The following is a 17,629-nucleotide window of genomic DNA, read 5'->3' on the forward strand; positions in this document are numbered from 1 at the left end:
TCTCTCGGACTCTGACACATGCACTCAACACCACCACACCAAGCATGGTGGGCCCAGCCTTCACACCTTGTCATGACAAGTGATAAAGACCAGGGAACCCTCTTCTCCATCCTCACCGTGTCCCTGGAGAACAGGCAATCCCAGTCTCTCTAGCCCACAGGTTTTATCATAGCCTACACCATACGTGTGGCCTTCTTTTCCATGAACCACTCACCTCCAGCCTTCTTCATGTTTTTATCAGACCTGGGTCAAATATGTAATTGTTTTGGATTCAAATACTTTTCTGTGCTCAACTTCATCTCGTCTGGTGCAATTGAGCCAACCAAGAGGACCAGAAGGCGGTGTTCCGTCGGTTCCAATATACCAGACAGGCTCAGTAAATCGTAAAAAAGTATTTGAATCCCAAACAATGATGTATTTGACCCAGGTTTGTTATGTGTGCCATTTGCACAAATGTTGACTCCTAATTTCCAAGTTGTTTTAATGGGTGGAGGCCAAAGTCCTCTGTGAGGCAAAAATACATACATTTTTATTCTGAAGTTTGTATAATTGCAATGTTCCATAGTTTTTGGTTCAGGATGATATATTATATTATTATTGCAGCCCTCTATATATGGCTAACCATCAATTAAATTAATTAAATTATAATTGCAGTCTCCCTGAAATTAGTTTTTTACAAAGTTTTTGCATGCAGGCAATCTGGCCCTTAGGAACAGGAAATTCCTATCTCTGCTCCTCACTTAAGACTGGCCAATTTCTCCATTTTAAATGAGATTTTTCTTATTCTTCTTTAAGTGATTTGTTTTTCTGTGAATGATTAGAAAGAAATGCACTGGTCTTTCGCTGAGGTAATGCTAAAATGCAACACAGTACCCCAGCACGTGATGAACCTCTCCTGTCCTTTGTGAACACCTGTCATATCCCACAATCACAGTGTTCCAAAGCACAGAGTCTCCCAGCTTGTGCTGGAGAGGTGAATCTAAAGCACTGTTTTTAAGTCATTTTTTGCGAATTCATTACATTTCACAGTGTTCGGACTTTCCTCTCAAACAAACAAATAATGCATACATCACAGTGACATGCAGCCCACAGAGGAAAACGCATGTCTGTTCACGATAACGTCGAAAGACAGCAAGGAATATATATTTTTTATCTACTGGCTTCGTGAAAGAGTTTAAACCAGAAACCCGACTCATCTCCTGCAGCCCCACTCTCGCACCTAGGACCGGTCGCCCTCCCTGCTCCCTGTTTATTTGAGTTTGGTTTGCACAGACCAGGTTATTAATGAGCGGGTTAAAAGCTGCCGTTCAGAGGGGCGATTAATAATAGCGTGTGTGGTATCAGCTACATCGGCCTGACCCCTCACCGAGGCCCACCCCCCTCCACCACACGCTAAGTAACGAGCTGTTGACATCCAGAGATTTCTCTTCAAGTAAAAATGATTTTGCCTCTAATCATTTTTCGTGGCTCCTTGGGAGATCTTCTGCCTGAAGAAAAATGTGGATGAAAACCTCATTGTGTTCACCTCAAGTTTGTCTCCCCCCACCTGTGCACATTCCACAATCAATGGGTTGTCACCGTACAAAGCCCTTAAGTAAATACCAGACCCCATTTGAAAAATATTGTTTTGTTTTAAAGACTTGATGGGCTGAGGTGAGAGACACTGTAGAAAAAAACCCTCACTGACTTACAGATGTGGCCCAGTGTTTTACAGAGGAGATTACCGTTCTGTTTTCTCCTGTTAACATGCCATATTAAAATTAACAGACCACACACTGTTCCTGTTAAAAACATTTTTCATAGAATATTTGACTCCTCCGATTTGTCATTTAGGAGTCGTGCACTTTGTGTGCACAATTAACCCTAGAATTGGTTCCTTGTGCGATTTGGGTGGTTGTTGGCCACATTAGCATGACAACTCTTCAATTCTTCTCATTAGTCTTGGATGTATGAAGAATTCGGTCACTTGTATGTATCTATTGGGAATCAAGCATAAATGGTCTCCGCATGCTCATAATGGCCAGCCTAGGTAATGCATAAAGTTCTGTCATTGCTTCAGTTACTTCAGTGATGTTTTGAGAAAGGTCTGTGCTGGCTGAGAAGATGTCAGCCCATTTACAGGAGCCCAAAAATAGCTCTTCATTATCTCAGTGCCGATGTGTCTCCCTCAGCCTTGTCTTTCTTCCCCCTCATAAATGCAGGCCACCAGAGTTGGAGTACAAGTATGGCAATTTGAGCGAGGGAGTCTGTAAGCCCGGGTATGTCGATGCCAAGATGACAAGCATCTTTCCAAAGTAAGTCCCCCCCCGTTCCCTCCGACATTTTTGCCTGCCATTTTGTGTTGAGAAAAGGATGGAGATGGAGACCCCATGGGAACAGTCCTTTGATGACCACAGTCTCACCGCTCACAGTTCTTTCTGGATTTTAGGGAGAAAAGAATTGTCAATAATTGTAATTACTGTTACCTGTCTGATATGATTGTACAAGTCTGTGTGATGTAGCTTCTCTCAAAGAAAGAGGTTAAAAGGGTGTTAAAAGGGAACGACTTTGGATTTGGACCATGAATGAACCTCTTAATTTCCTTAAGCCACTTAATTGGATATTCACAGTGTACAAAAGAATGTAGCCTTTGTATTTTTGAATGTAGATTTTTTTCTCCCCTAACAGTCAAATGCTATCTACCACAGTTAAAAAGCGAACCACATTTGACAGTAAATTATTGTATGGTAAGTCTTTTTTTCCCTTCTTCGGCAGAGTTATTTTGGCTCAGCCGTTATCTAGTAACAGTGACCTTATTCACAGATTCCTGCCGCGCCTGAGCCCTGGCCTCTTGTTTAGACTTCATTCAGCATTTGGCTTTCTTCTCCTTGACGCCCCCTTCAAACCACTCCTCTGGCTTTTTGAGACACTATGTAATGCCGCAGTCATGAAGACCGAGAACATATCTCTCCCCATCTCAGATTGTATAGAAAGCTTTTCTTCATCTGCTCAGAATGTGTATGTTAATTCATTGCCTAACTTTTCACCTAAAAGTTCCCAACGCATCACTGTTCCCTTGTCTGCTGTTAAACCAGCGCTCTTTTGTTTTTTGTGGTTCAGTTTAATGGGCCAGCGACAGAGTCTTAGGGGTTCAGGGGTGACTTGTCCACTGTCCCCAATCAGGGCTGACTCACTCCCCTCTGCTGCCAAACTAGGGACAAAAGACGTGGTGACTCTCTGCCAAGTCGCAAGTCTTTGGGCGCCTCGTACTGTTATGCCATTGATCTCCACTGAGGCTCTGGAGTTGTAAATGAAAAGCTTGCTACCACTGCATGTATTTTCCAGACCACTAGGGCATCTGAAGCATCGACAGCGTAAAACATATGAAGTTTCACGTTTTTGGCGTCACTTGTACTAGAAATCAGGAACCTTGTATTTGTTCAAATTTAAAAACTTCTATTTATACTCTGGACTGACTGGAACTGGCTTCTAGCAGAAGTAAAGCCGCAAGAAGATTAAGTGAGAGAGAGAGAGAGAGAGAGAGAGAGAGAGAGAGAGAGAGAGAGAGGCAACACAAAATAAGTTAGAAAAAGTATTCGCCCTTCCCCCACATGGGTTCCGGAATGTACAACCGAGTGACAGCTTTACAGTTGACCTCTCAGGGCCGGCCACTATTTTGTGAACTGCAGTAAAGGATAAACCTCACCATCAACACAAACTGCTTTACAGAAATATACATAACTATTTTATGTAAATAATACCATGGATCATAAAGAATTGCAAGCCCCCTCCGTCCCTTGAAAATTTGAATACAGTCACACAAGGTTTATTCATATCCAACTGTCAAATAGTTTTATGTATCCAGCCAAACTCTGCCTTAGATTGTTGTTGTTTGACTGCTGTTGCCTATCCACTTAGAGTCATGATTTGTGTGCATTTTTGAATACCACTGTTATAATGTAATATTTGCATGACTGACACCTTCCTGTTGGCTTTGACCAGTCTGGCCATTCTCTTCTGACGTCTCTCATTAACATGGCGTTTCTGTCTGCAGAACTGCTGCTTACTGGATTTTTTTTCTTTTTTTGCACCATTCTTTGCAAACTTTTGAGACTAGTGTGTGTGAAAATTCCAGGAGATCAGCAGTTTCTGAGATACGCAAACCACCCTGTCTGCCACCAACAATCATTCCACGGTCAAGGTCACTTAGATTAAAATGTTTTCCCAATCTGATGGTTGATGTGAACATTAACTGAAGCTCCTGACCCGTATCTACATGATTGTATGCATTGTACTGCTGCCACACAAGTGGCTTATTGCATAATTGCATGAATACGTAGGTGTAATAAAGTAAAAATGTTCTTAATGAGACATGTTCGGTTTGAAAAATTAGACTGGGAAGGCTGGCTAGTTTTCAAATTTGCCAAGGTGGCTCGAAGTTTTCTGTGCACCTCTAGTTGGCCGTATTTTGCCTTGCACGTAGAGCTACACTTCATTCAGGGCTCAGGACAAGCAGTCTAACCCTGTGCTCAAGTTACTCTTTCAGCATAGCGGTTTAAGGTGAATATTTCCATATGGTCGTTGGACATTGGTCTGTTCTCCAAGTCATGGCTTTTCATTGTGTAAATACACAAATCAGCGCAGCGCGTAGCCTTACACGTCTTGTCTAATGAGGCAAAAGTAGTTCTGTAGTCCTTCTATGTTCCACTCAATTGCATTCATTAGAATAACAGATTAGTAAGTTGTTTCAACTGTTTCTCCATTAACGCCTGCTTTTCCAGAATTCTCGCACCTGTCGGACAGAGAGTGTCCAAAGATTCTACTGTGAGACCGGTAAACACAAGACGTATTTTCTGCAGGCACTTTCGTGGCTGTGTCTAATGATTTAGGCTATTACATTGAGCTGTTTGTGGAAAATAGCCTAACATACTAGCGGTTTGTATACAATACATGAGGGTACAGACTGGGTTGATATGTATTTCGCACACTTTTGGTGCAGTACTAATTTTACACTGCAGATCCAGGATATTTGCCGATGGAGATGGATGATTGTGTATTCAGTCTGTAAAGCCTGTGCTTCCCTGGCCATTTTTATAAATATAATCATTTGAATTTCCAGAAAGGACAGGGCAGGCATTGTAAACACACAGAACATAAGCTGGTAAACAGGCATGATGGATGGATTGTAATTTTGTTGGAACAAGACTATTTGTATTTCCTATTTGTCCATCTCCCTCTGTGTCCATAAATTTGGAGCGTTTGGAAAGGGGCACTTTGTGGTTCCCAGGAGGTCAGTCTGTCTCTTCCCTTGTTCACTGGCCCAAAGAGAGCGGACATATTGCCCACCCACATAAGAATAGTGCGGCCTCAGAGTAGTCGAATACATGTGATCTTAAAAACGCTCTTTCAAAATTATAACAAATAAAGGCTTGAAATATCTTGCTTTGCATGTAATTTGTCTATGTTATATATTATTTTCACCTTTAAAGTTCAGTTATTGAAATAAATGAACTTTTGCACGATATTCTAATTTTTCGAGTTTCACTTGTATATTGAATGAGAGTGTTTGTAATTTAAAAAGGCTCAGATTGCATGTATATTTCCATGCATAAACAAATGCTTTGTATACTCAGGAAGACAAACTGAAAGAAAGATTTCTCATTTTAGACTGTGTTATTGCAGCCTAAAATGTATTACACAACTGAGACTAGCCCAGTTCTCTAGCACTGAAAAAAACGGAGAAAACTGAGAGTAATGTTTTTAAATTGAGTCATCATGTTCAGAGACCGCAGGAGCTTGCACTTGAGTATCCCAGATTGTATCTCATTGATGCACAGGGTTGCATAGTAGAGGCCCATCCACGTGGAAATCTCAAAAGCCTACAAGCAGAATGGCAGAGAGTGGTTCCCGTGACTTGAAATAACCCGCTTGTGCAGTTGAATAATTCAAGCGGGGAGAGAGCTTTCCACCTGTGAGTACATGGGGGAGCTGAGGATGCGATGGCCGCATAGGAACCAAATGGCCTGCGAATGGGTTGCGGGATCTTTTTTTGGGCCTCTTCTGTTCCGCAGCCCTCCCTGTGCGTGAGACGTCTGCCTTCCGTACCGTCCTATCCGGTCTCATTTAGCACCTAGCACGCAAGGCTTGAATCCACCCGGGTCCTGGTAGGTACATACCCAACCTGCTGGGGAGGAGAAACCTCAGGAGCTATGTTTTTAAGTGCCGTTGTAGGCTTTCTGAAAGGCTGGTTAGTTCGTTGAACATCCTCTGAAATGATGGCTGGCCTTTAGTGGAGCGTATTCCGCTCCTTTTTCCGTACTCTTTGAACTGTTAAGGAGCAAATGAGCAGCAGGTGTGAGGATCTCTTGAAGCCCAGGGGGTAAATCAGACCTCGTTCATAAAGCTTTGCGACTTAATCACTCTCCAGACTTTCCAAAGTTCAGTGGTCAGCAGTTGTTATCCGTTTAGGGCTAATTCACAGTTAATTATGTGAGATTACACATGAAAAGAAGAGAGCCAATGCCAAGTCTGCTGTCTTTGCCTGAGGGTTTTTTTCCAAGGTGGAAAGATGGTGTCTCTCGACCAATGAGGGTTTTCCTTATAAAATTGAGAGTTGCCATCAAATTCCAATACGAATAAAAAGAATGCAAGAACCACTTGTACAAACAGATTTGATCTTGTATGAGTGATTTTGTAAGAGAACTTGGCACATTATTTCTCAATAATTTTTTCTCTATAATTTTTTCTTGGGTAGGAGCAACGGTTCTGACCGTTCATACAAATCATGTAAACAGCACATTCATTTCCTATGGAGAGGTTTCCAGTACATGTCAACGGCACTCACCTGGCACACAGAACTTGGACTAGAACTTTCAAACTAGGCATTACAGATCAAATATGGATCAAGATTCAGCAACTGCATTGCTTATTTCTTGGCTCAAACATATTTTAGTGGTCTGTTTCGGTGGAATAAGAGAAAGTTTATCAACAGTCCTCAATATTACTATATTTTGCCAAAAACGAATGAACCACAGTTTTGTCAAAAACCAGTGAACCACAATGGGGATTCACTGCTCTTGCCTAGACAATGCATGTTGCTTATGCCATGGGATAATGTCTTTATGTCCAAACACTTTCGTTTGTTTATTCCTATGTTCCCTTTAATCTCTTTCACTCTTCAAAGTTGATGTCGTCATCGTGTTTGTCTCATGTTAGCAGATGTACTTCTCATGATTGTTTGTGTGTGTGTGTGTGTGTGTGTGTGCATACATGCTTGCTTGCTACTCTTGTGTGCTACTCTTCCACAGTGACCAGCAGCCTTATCTATCATCTGATGTAAATCAGCAGCGTCTCTTATTCTTGCTCTCCTACTTTGTGGTCTTGTATGGCTGTGTGGTTCCCTTGCAGTCCATCATGAGTTATGCCTCTAAGATATGGAAGCTGATTATAGACGTAAGGGCCCAGTGAATAGAAACACAACATAGAGAGAATACTGTATCCCTTAAGGAGTAGTTGATCCTGGACAAAATGAGTCCATCCATCACTGCATTGAACTGAAAATAAACACTGGTGGGAAAATATGGATTAGCAATGAATCTAGAGCTTGCTTTGCCTGTAAGGGTACAATAAAATGGGCAAAATTTACATCTTAAAGTTTTATGAACATTGAAAGAGAGAAAATTATGTTTTGTTTTCTTTAAATTTGCCATATCGGTTGTGCCTACTCATCTTTTGGTGTGCCTGCACAGTGACAGCAAGACGATCCCAATGCTCTGTTTAATTCATTTTAATTAAGACATCCTTTCTCGTGAGTGTGTGAGCTCATCATGAGAAACCAAGAGAAAACATGAATCAACAGATTTAATACCGCACAATTAATGCAAGCCTTTAGCTTCGGGATTTTAAAGGTTGTGGTTTTTTATGTTTGAAGTCTACGTTCACCCCTAAACCTAAAATTCCTGAATAACTTTGGCCAAATAAACATTTGCCCTATAACTATAATATTCATATTTCTTCTGATAACAGTATAATTTAACATTTAAAAAATGTTGTTGGTTAGAATACCCCATACTGAATTGTATCAATATTATTTGGTTGCAATCTATATTCAAATATGGTTAATAAAATCAGCAGTTTATCCATCAGATACGGTTGAGGCTAAAATGATTAGCTCCCTTGTGAAATCAGACAAAACCTTTGATTTCTCCTTGGAAATGACCATTAACAACAAGTGTTTATAGTTAGTTTGTTTCCAAAATATTAAAGACAAAATTCCCACTAAGTTTGATTAGAATATTTTATTGATGCACTGAGTTGAAACAAGAAAAGGCAAAAATGACACAGCCAAAATTATTAGCCCCTTGGCCATTAATAGTCAATAGTGTACCCTTTCTGACAACAACCTCTTAGAGTAGTTCTTCACAAGGTTGGCACATGTCTCTTGAGGGATTTTGGCCCATTCTTCCGTTGCGAATTGTTCCAGCTGGTCTAAATTGCGTGGTTTCCGAGCATGGACATTCACTTTGAGCACCCGCCACAGATTCTCAATAGAATTGAGATCTGGGCTCTGCGGGCCACTCCAGGACCTTCGTTTTGGTGTCCTTTAAGAACTGTTGGACCAATTTTGAGGTATGCTTTGGATCATTGTCTTGTTGGAAGACCCAGCGACAACCTAAGCCTAGATTAAGAGCAGATTTCTTCATATTATCCCACAAAATATCAATATAATTTTATTTTTTCATGATGCCATGCACCCGAACAAGGCTCCCTGTGCCTGAGGCTGCAAAACAGCCCCACACCACCATGTTTAACTGTGGGAACTGTGTTCTTAGGGTTGAAGGCCTCGCCCTTTCTTTGCCGAACATAAGCAACATCCATGTGCCCAAACAGTTCCAGTTTAGTCTCATCAGACCAAAGGACAGACTTCCAAAACTCATCTTTACCTTTCAAATGTTCACGGGCAAACCTCAGTCTGTGCCGCTCTTTGAGTAAAGGGGTTCTTCTGAGACAATGGCCCTGAAGCCCACCACGATGAAGAGCCCTCACAACTGTGTTCCTAGAAACATTAACTCCAGAAGAGGCCAGGTCAGCAACAATCATCTTGGCAGATGTCCGGGGCTTCTTGTTGACATCTCTGACTATTTTCCTCTCTAGAGTTCTTGAAATCCTGCGCTTTCGACCATGCCCAGGTTTGTTTCTTACAGAATTTGTCACCTTATACTTAGCAATGATGCAACGTACAGCTGTTCTAGACACTGTAAAACACTTGGAAATGGCAGTATAGCCTTCCCCCTTATTATGAGCCTCCACTATCTTCTTTCTGAGATCAAGACTGATTTCCTTGTCTTTGGCATGGTGAGTAAGAGTAGTCCCTCTCAATGTGTTCAAGTGCCTTGTTCTTTGGAGTCCCTTAAGTAAAGCTCAATGCTGATTGAATGCTCAGGTGTTGTTGGGAAGCTAATTGACTGCACAGGTGTGGTTTGAAAGCTAATTGGTTGATTGTATGTGTTTTGAAAGCAAAAATGCACATGGGGGCTAATATTTTTGACCACCCAATTTTTCACTATATTTAAACATTCCAAAATGTACCAAAAGCTACTAAATAGCACTGGTGAATGTTTGATTATATCAAGTTTTAGCAATAATGCAAGCATTGGGCAGAATTTTAGGAAAATGTTAATAATTCCTGGGGGGCTAATAATTTTGGCCTCAACTTTAAGTGGGTGCCTTATCTTGTTAAGGTGCTGTTTTAGTGCTTGGGTAGGCCACTGTCTGATTTCCAATTAAATATTTCCAGTTGTGTATGTCCTTAAACTGTGCATCTGAATGCATTGGGTGATTGCCTTTGTATGGTCCTGTGTAAAATAATATGGATCATGATTCATCTCAATGGCTTCTGTCGGTCAGTAAGAAAATGTAATACTTGACTCTTATGTTATGAAAAGTGTCTCAAATGTCTCCAAGCTGTGTTATTGGCTGATTTGAAATACCTTGTCTTTTGAAGTGCAGCTGGATGTACAATGTCATGATTTGCAGGTTTTGTTTTTCCTTTCCTTTATTGGAGGGCAGAGAGGGGGAATCCAAGTGAACATCTAAAAATGTCACTTTCCGATGTAGCTGTGAACCGTCTCCCATGAAGGCAGCAGAAGAGCGTAAGCCTGCTGCCATTCTGACCGGACTCTCATTCTGATGATTAGGCAGCACGTTCCTTCATGGCTCCCGCACCAAAGTTGCCTGCGCAAAAAAAAAAAAAAAAAAAAAAAAACAGTAGCATCTGGCCATATTTTTATTGTTTAAAAGGTGAAATAACAGGTCCTTGCAGTGCTAGCGTAATGTTTTTCCTTCTTTTATAACATAACATAACACAAGTTAATGGCGAAAACAGGCCATTCAGCCCAGCTAAGTGTACCTACTGCTTAGTTTGCCTAAAAGCTATAATATTGTGTCACATCCTAGTGTACGGAAAGTCTGGCTGGCAGCGAGGTCGAGTGTGACCAGAAGAGCCCTTTTAGCCGTGGAGCAACACCCACGATCAGTTTGGAAGAACAGTCGCACACCGGCTCTGAGGACCACCCCCCAGCCCCCCAGCCCTGTCATAGGAGCCGGTTCACTTTCAACACCCACCGCCCACCCACCCCCCCGCAAACCCAGATTGTTTGGCTTGAAGTTCTAAATCAAATGACTGAGCTGAACTTGAGCGCGCCGGTTATGAAAATATCGCACCCACTGAGAGATAGCCTCGAGGAAGTGAGCACAATGGGCCTGTCCTGTCCTGCGGGACCCCTTTATGTGACAGACAGGCTCTTGTCAGCCTGTCCGAAATTCTCGACCCCGGTTATTTATAGCCAATCGCACCCTCCGAGGGAGAGGGAAGCCCCTGCCCCTCAGTGTTAATTAATCACAGTTTGTTTGGGCAGTTCTATGTGTGTCTCTCTTGGCCGAGTGGTTTCAGGAAAAAGGCCAGAGTTACAGTTTTCCTTCATTCTTTGAGGCTCAAAAAGTAGACTTGGCGGTGGCACCCCTTACATGAAACCAAGTAGTTCCCTTGCGAGATGGAGCCGGCAAATATGCAAATGCCATAGCACTCGGAGGTCAAGAGTTCACTGGTCTGTACTTTCACAGGTAGATTTTTTTTTTTGGTCGCAGATATAGATTTTAGACTGGCCTGGCCACCTTCAAGGCACCTGTTTCCTGTTCAAGGTATACATTCCAAATCTGTTTTATTATGCTTCATATACATGGAAATATCTACCTTTCGAACACAGGTAGAAAGTTAGATAAATCACCTGTCTCAACATTCGTCCCTGTTTTTTTCAGACTGAAAGGACGTGAGGTTTTGTTATTGATGTGTGCTTTTTCCTCAGTGTACTTTGGTACAGTTCACCACAGGCCCCATGGATTTAAAATTAGCCTTTTACTTTCCTTTGAGTTTCCTATCACAGGCTACGGATATGTTTGCGAGTCAGTCCAGAATTCACTGGAAAGGGCGGTCCCTCAAGCTCTGAAGTGTGTGTTTATCAGAAAGCGCTGCGGTGGCCACTTTTCACTGTTCCTATGGAGCTCATTGCACAGAAAAACAAACATCTTTGGTGCTCAAGTGGTAATTTTGAAACAAGTAACAAGTTCACTACTTGAGCAACCTTAATGCATGAAGCGGCCCAATGGATGGCTACATAAACAGCACATCGTTAATTTTATTTCAACAAAGTTTTAAATTCTGTTCTTTTTTTTAAGAACCTTGCCTGCGGTCTTTGCTTCTGCGGTCATTTACAAGAATCCATGGTCCATCGCATCTAAAACGGGGGCACTTTCCCTCGCCGCCGCACGTCTCTTGACCAACTCCAAAGGTTTCATAGTTTTCACAATGCAGCGATCGTGATCTTCGAGGTCCATTTAGCGTAATTTGGGTTGCGGCTCGGAGACCGATGGATTTATCTAAAACAATTTGTCATGTGCCATTAAACTTTTGTGCCCTGGCTATTGGGATCTGCCTGTGGAATGCGGGCATGTGTGAAGGTCAGAATGAGGCTGAGAGTGGAGTCTCGGCCTGACAGGTTTACATCTGCGAGAAATACATGCTTAGAACATAAGCACTGGGCGAGTGGGAGCTGTGTCATTGCTGAGCGCTTGTTAGTTCTGTAGCTGTACGTCTCCAGTGTAGGTGCCTTAAAATGGAGACAGATGTGAGGGCTGTGTAGACAATCGCATGTACGTGTTTGTGGAAACATTCAAATAAATCCAGGAAACTTCATTTATCATACAATTAGCATTTTGCATGCCTTGTTGAACAGCCCTTCAAATTGTTTTCTCTCACTGTATTTGACTGCTTGTTATACGGTACTTAAAATAATCATTAAAAAAAGGGATACTGTTGGTGTTGTACCCAGAATCAATGTAGTAATACTGTTATTCCATATCATTTATTTTTTGTATTACTACATTTATGAATATGTAGTGAGGTATTTTGACTAGTATATTGTACAGTAAGCATCTGTATAGTTGTCGTTAGTACTATCATTATTAATTCAGGTAAGAATTAAATCAAGTTCTACAACTTCTTTAGCAGTTATGAATGATTGGTCCATATTAATAATTAGCATTGAGGTCCTACACAGCACTATGTACAAATGTACAAACTAGGTGGCACAGCGTGCTGAATGTGAAAACTTTGTGATTTCATTTTTTTTTTGCTGATTAATTTTTTGCAAGTATTGTGCTTGGATGACCATACCCCTGATTAGGTTCAGTGACAAATGAAAACCAAAATGGCTGCTTGAAATTGACTGAGTAGCGGCTCCCCCCCCCCCCCCCACTTCAGTGCACAATGAGTCCCGATATTAGCAGAGGCATCTGGATCATCCGGAAAATTCTAAATCAACAGCACGCCAGCTTGCACCTCATCAGACAAAAAAATATGGCTTTTAGTTTGCAATTATCGACTGTGGATCGCCCTACAAAGCACAATAGCAATTGGCAGCAAGAGCCAGTCACAATCTCCTCCAACGAACTTGGTCCACAGAAAGTGTAGTGAGGTTGATCACTCTAGCTCGAAATGCATGCACAACTGTACAATAAAATGCGATCTAGTGATAATAGAAAAGTATTTGTTAATGGGCTCCCAGCCACTGCATTGTTCTGTAACTGCCAGCTCCAAATTAGCAGCTCACATTCTCCCTTGATATAACCTTGACAGATGTATTCAAGGAATGTGCACATTAGCTGCCTAATTAGCTATCCATCTAGCTAGCTTAAAACTAGCGCATTAGAACTAGCGATTAGTCTGCTAAATGTGCCTCTGGTTAGCAAGTTAGCTATTTGCTGGCTTACGCATCATATACTTTACACATTACATTACATTATTGGCATTTGGCAGATGCTCTTACCCAGAGCGACGTACAGTTGATAAGACTAAGCAGGAGACAATCCTCCCCTGGAGCAATGCAGGGTTAAGGGCCTTGCTCAAGGGCCCAACAGCTGTGCGGATCTTATTGTGGCTATACCGGGATTAGAACCACCGACCTTGGTGTCCCAGTCATTTACCTTAACCACTACGCTACAGGCCGCCCTTACACATAAATTGACTGTTAGTAAAATTCCCCTGACTAGCAACAAAAGTGCAGGACACAGGATAGATAATACAAACTTAGAGATTTATGCTGGATATTGCTCAGATATTGGCCCTTTTTACAGCGATGGATGATGATTTTTCTACTCCTTTTTAACATGGATCCATTTCACTCCTTTTTTCCAAACTAAATTTCTAGAATTAATTTTTACTAACTAAATACAGAATAACTCTATTTATAAAAACTGAATTTGTAAGAACTGAATGTAACCTTTTGAAAATCCCAGGAAAATGGATTTTGAAAATCAACAGTTTCTAAGATACTGAAACCACCCTGCCTGACACCAACAATCATTCCACGGTCGAAGTCACTTAGATCACGTTTCTTCCTCATTGTCACGTTTGGTCTGAAAAACAGCTGAACCTCTTGACCACGTGTACATGCTTCTTTGCATGTAGTTGCTTCCACATGATTGGCTGATTAAATATTTGCATTAACACACTGGTGTACAGGTATACCTAATAAAATGATCACTGACTGTATATTGCCACAATTAAATAAATTGCCAAAATAACGAGCCACCAATCATCCTCTGAGAGATGGTAATATCATGGGGCGTGTGGTAAAAAAGAAGTAAAGTCAATTGTACATTAACATTAGTTCACACCTTATCACACAGGATGACTACATGCCAAGATTTTTGTGAAGTTTGGGCCACTGGGTTATCATCTAAGACACAGTGATAGATTCAGTCTAGATTACAGGCAGAATGGTGGGCTGAGGCGTACTGTATGGCCTGTTGTTTTCCTTATACTAGCTGCTATTTTTGTAACAACGTTTTTTTGTCTTCCACTGTAACCACTGTATTTTACTACAGTAAATGTGAAATGTCTGTTCACATAAACACAAAACCATGACTAAGACATCCAGAATTAAGGTCAGTTAAACGGGTCGTAAGGAATTGGTACTTTTTCCAGGGTCCATCCCTGCTTGTGTTGAAACAAATCCCATTTAGTGAATCAGTTGAGACCATGGAAACCAAAAAAAAAACCTCACAGGACAACAGGTCAGAAAAACATGTCGTCTGGTCACGCTCCCAGAAGTAGCACATTCGTTGTCAGTAAAGGTGTGTCCAGGGAAATGGGTTCTTTCCATTAGAGCAAACTACTTTCTTGTGTCTGCGTGTGTTGGGTGGAAGGACAAGAACCCCTTACGGATGACTGCAATGTCTGTGCGCTGAAAGACTGGGGGCCGTGGAGATTGATGGTGTGGAACGGGCAAGCTCTTTTTACAGTCCCGTGGCTTTAACTCCTACTAAGGCATTATGGGGGAGTGGAGGTCAAGGCAAGAATGAATGGTGTTCGCCGCTCCCTTATAAAAACCTGTAAATGCCCAGGTTCTAATTTAGGGACGGGCTGTCAGGCCTGGGCGGAAAGATGACCGGGCTCTTCGCCCTTTGCTCTTCTTTGCTCAGGCAGCAGATGGCAAGCAATGAAAGTTAGGCCCTTTTGGTCCGAGGAGAAGGCCCTGTTCGGCCCTAAGCCTGTTTCCCTTGAAGAAAGGGGCTGAGCTCTCTTTCCTCTCTTTTTCTGCTGAGGTACTGATGCACCCCTGAGAATTGAGTGTCCCTCAATCCTTTTTCTAACATGAACGGTAGCATTATCTGATTCCCTAGGCTGAATTCTAAATCTCCTGATCAAGAAGCGGGCAAATACAATAGTGAACCAAAGCACAAATGCTTCATCCTCAAAGAATAAGTCATTTATCAATCCCCCTGCCCCAGTTTCTCAAGCGGGTGTGCTCATCTTAACTTCCCTTCTGTTGAGCTGACACTTATTTACCTGTGTCATGTCCTTGTCTTCTCTTCCAGGTTTGTGAAACCAGTCTCCATGTTCTTGGACCAGAACTTCAAGCGGCTTAAAAACATCAACAATTATTTACCTCCGTTTGGATTCAGAACGCAAGGTATGGGGTCCTGTCTTGATCAGGCACATCACACTTCCAGTGTGTGTTTAGTACTGCATGCATTATGTCTGTGGTTGGGGTTGCATTTTGCAGGCCTTGTACAGTGGCACCCTTAATAAAGATGGCCAACAAAGTATAAAACAAAAGATAAACATAAAATAAACACCACAGCAAATGAGGTGTAGTTATGGTAAAAAATTCCGAATTTTTGAATGCCAATATAGTTGTTCAGAGTTCTTTTTTTAATTTCCAAAAAGATACTGTAGGTGTCAAAATTATGCATACTGAATTTGAACTGAATGTTCTCAGTACTTTAATAAAGCCTCCATTCAGAAGAATGTACTGTAGCTACTGAGATAGTAGTATCATATTGGGTGGCCTTTGACCTCCCAACAGAATGTTTCAAGATCCTTTGGTCTGCATTTGTGGACTGACGTGGCCATTGCAAAAAGTAATTTTGTGGTCAGTTAACTGCTTCTTGGCTCATTTCAAGGTATGCTTTGGATCATTGGCTAGCAGGAAGATTAATTTGCAGCCAAGTTTGAGTTGGGTGGAAGCCTTTTTTTGTTGTCTTTATCAATGTTTAAGTTCTCTGTGTGTTTGTATTTGCGTGTGCTTGCATGTATGCGTGCGTGCATGTGCTTTTTCCCCCTTCGTCTTGTGATTACACAAGAAAGCAGGGCATTATGTGATCGCAATAATTCTACCTTATCCACCCTGTGTTCTGTAGTTGTTCCAACAACTTTAGGTATGCACTTACTGCATTTCGCTTTGGATAAAATGTGTCGCTTTTTTTTGCATATAATAAACAGGTGCATCATGAATAAAATCATGATGCACATCACCTAAGACTTATTCATTTTTTTGTAGAAGCCAACATTACTGGTACTTTGAATGCAATTGAAAAAACTTTAAAAACACACATTATTTGCTCGGACGTGAACATTTATAGCAGCGCCGCTGTAAATCAGCCTTCACACACATGTTCACACTCGCTCAGATGCGGAGGGCATGTCTCGTGACATTTTCGTTAATTGGTACTCTTAACGCTATGCTAACCTCTGAAGGCTTTGCATTTTAATTCACAGTAATGGAATGTGTAGTATGTGCCAGAAAGCTGTACTGCAGGTAAAGTGGTGAGAATTGTTAAATAATAATCTTTTCCTTGTTTTACTGAGGTCAAGTTTGAATGTTATGTCAACCAAAAGAGGGCTGAAATATCTGACAAATGAACAAAATTGGCTGCTCTTATTTGCATATAGTACTATGCAAAAGTGTTTGGCGCCATAGATTTTTATTTTTTATTTAATTTTTTACATAAATTCCATCTCAGATATTTATTTATTTATTTATTTATTTGAATTCTGTTAGTTTAATTCAGTTTTAAAGGCAAAGTTTCGTCACAGCAAACATTGATTTGATTTAGTTTTTAACTGTTCTTCATAGTACGTTTCTTGATATTTTAAAACTGTTGATTTAGTTATTTTTGAAAGCATCTTTGCTTCATTGATTTTTGCGCCTGAGACAGTACTGTATCTCTTAATTATTTCTAAAATAGGCCTGTGATGGGTTACATTGGGATTAGTTTCTTTAGTCCTAAATTTGTTGAAGTAATTTTTCTTGTGAAGAACACAGGTGCCACAGGGAAAAATGGCCTTGCTGTTCTGTCCTCTTATCTCGAGTCGATTTAACCACTTGTGTAAATTCCCTGCTTTGTGAAGAGGATTGTAAACCGTTCACGGGCTTATGACAAAATCACCAAATTCAACGCCACTGGGTTCAAGCTGAACTCTTGAGACCAGTGCGGGCAATTGAGAAGAGCTGACATGTTTGCCCTCGTGATGAGAGGTGTTTAGAGAAGAGGCAGATCGGAGAGGGCCGGTGAGTAGAGGCTCAGGCCCGAACACGACCGCGAACCCACGTACCAGCCCTACTCCTGCACCCCCAGTCACGCTTTGTTCCCTGTGTTCGCGCTCCCGACCCCTGGGGCTTTGAAGCGTATCTTCCAGAAACTTGTGCTCTTCACAGGGAATCTAGTCAAATCATCAATTTTATCACAAGAGTACATTAATAATACATATAAACAGATCATGTCATTTTCAATTGCATTTTAAGGAGAG

General features: G+C 41.4%; 1 protein-coding gene across 9 annotated transcripts in view; it reads left to right on the plus strand.

Moving 5' to 3' along the window:
- The window catches only part of st3gal3a (ST3 beta-galactoside alpha-2,3-sialyltransferase 3a), a 99,731-nt gene that overhangs the window by 51,223 nt on the left and 30,879 nt on the right, over positions 1–17,629 (plus strand). For all 9 annotated transcript variants that reach the window (XM_061238426.1, XM_061238427.1, XM_061238425.1 and 6 more), the window contains 2 exons: positions 2,202–2,294; positions 15,415–15,509. In XM_061238426.1, coding sequence (XP_061094410.1) covers positions 2,202–2,294; positions 15,415–15,509 — 188 coding nt within the window. The remainder of the gene's footprint in view (positions 1–2,201; positions 2,295–15,414; positions 15,510–17,629) is intronic.

This window comes from Conger conger, chromosome 4 (assembly GCF_963514075.1).
Source record: "Conger conger chromosome 4, fConCon1.1, whole genome shotgun sequence".
NCBI classification, from domain to species: Eukaryota; Metazoa; Chordata; class Actinopteri; order Anguilliformes; family Congridae; genus Conger; species Conger conger.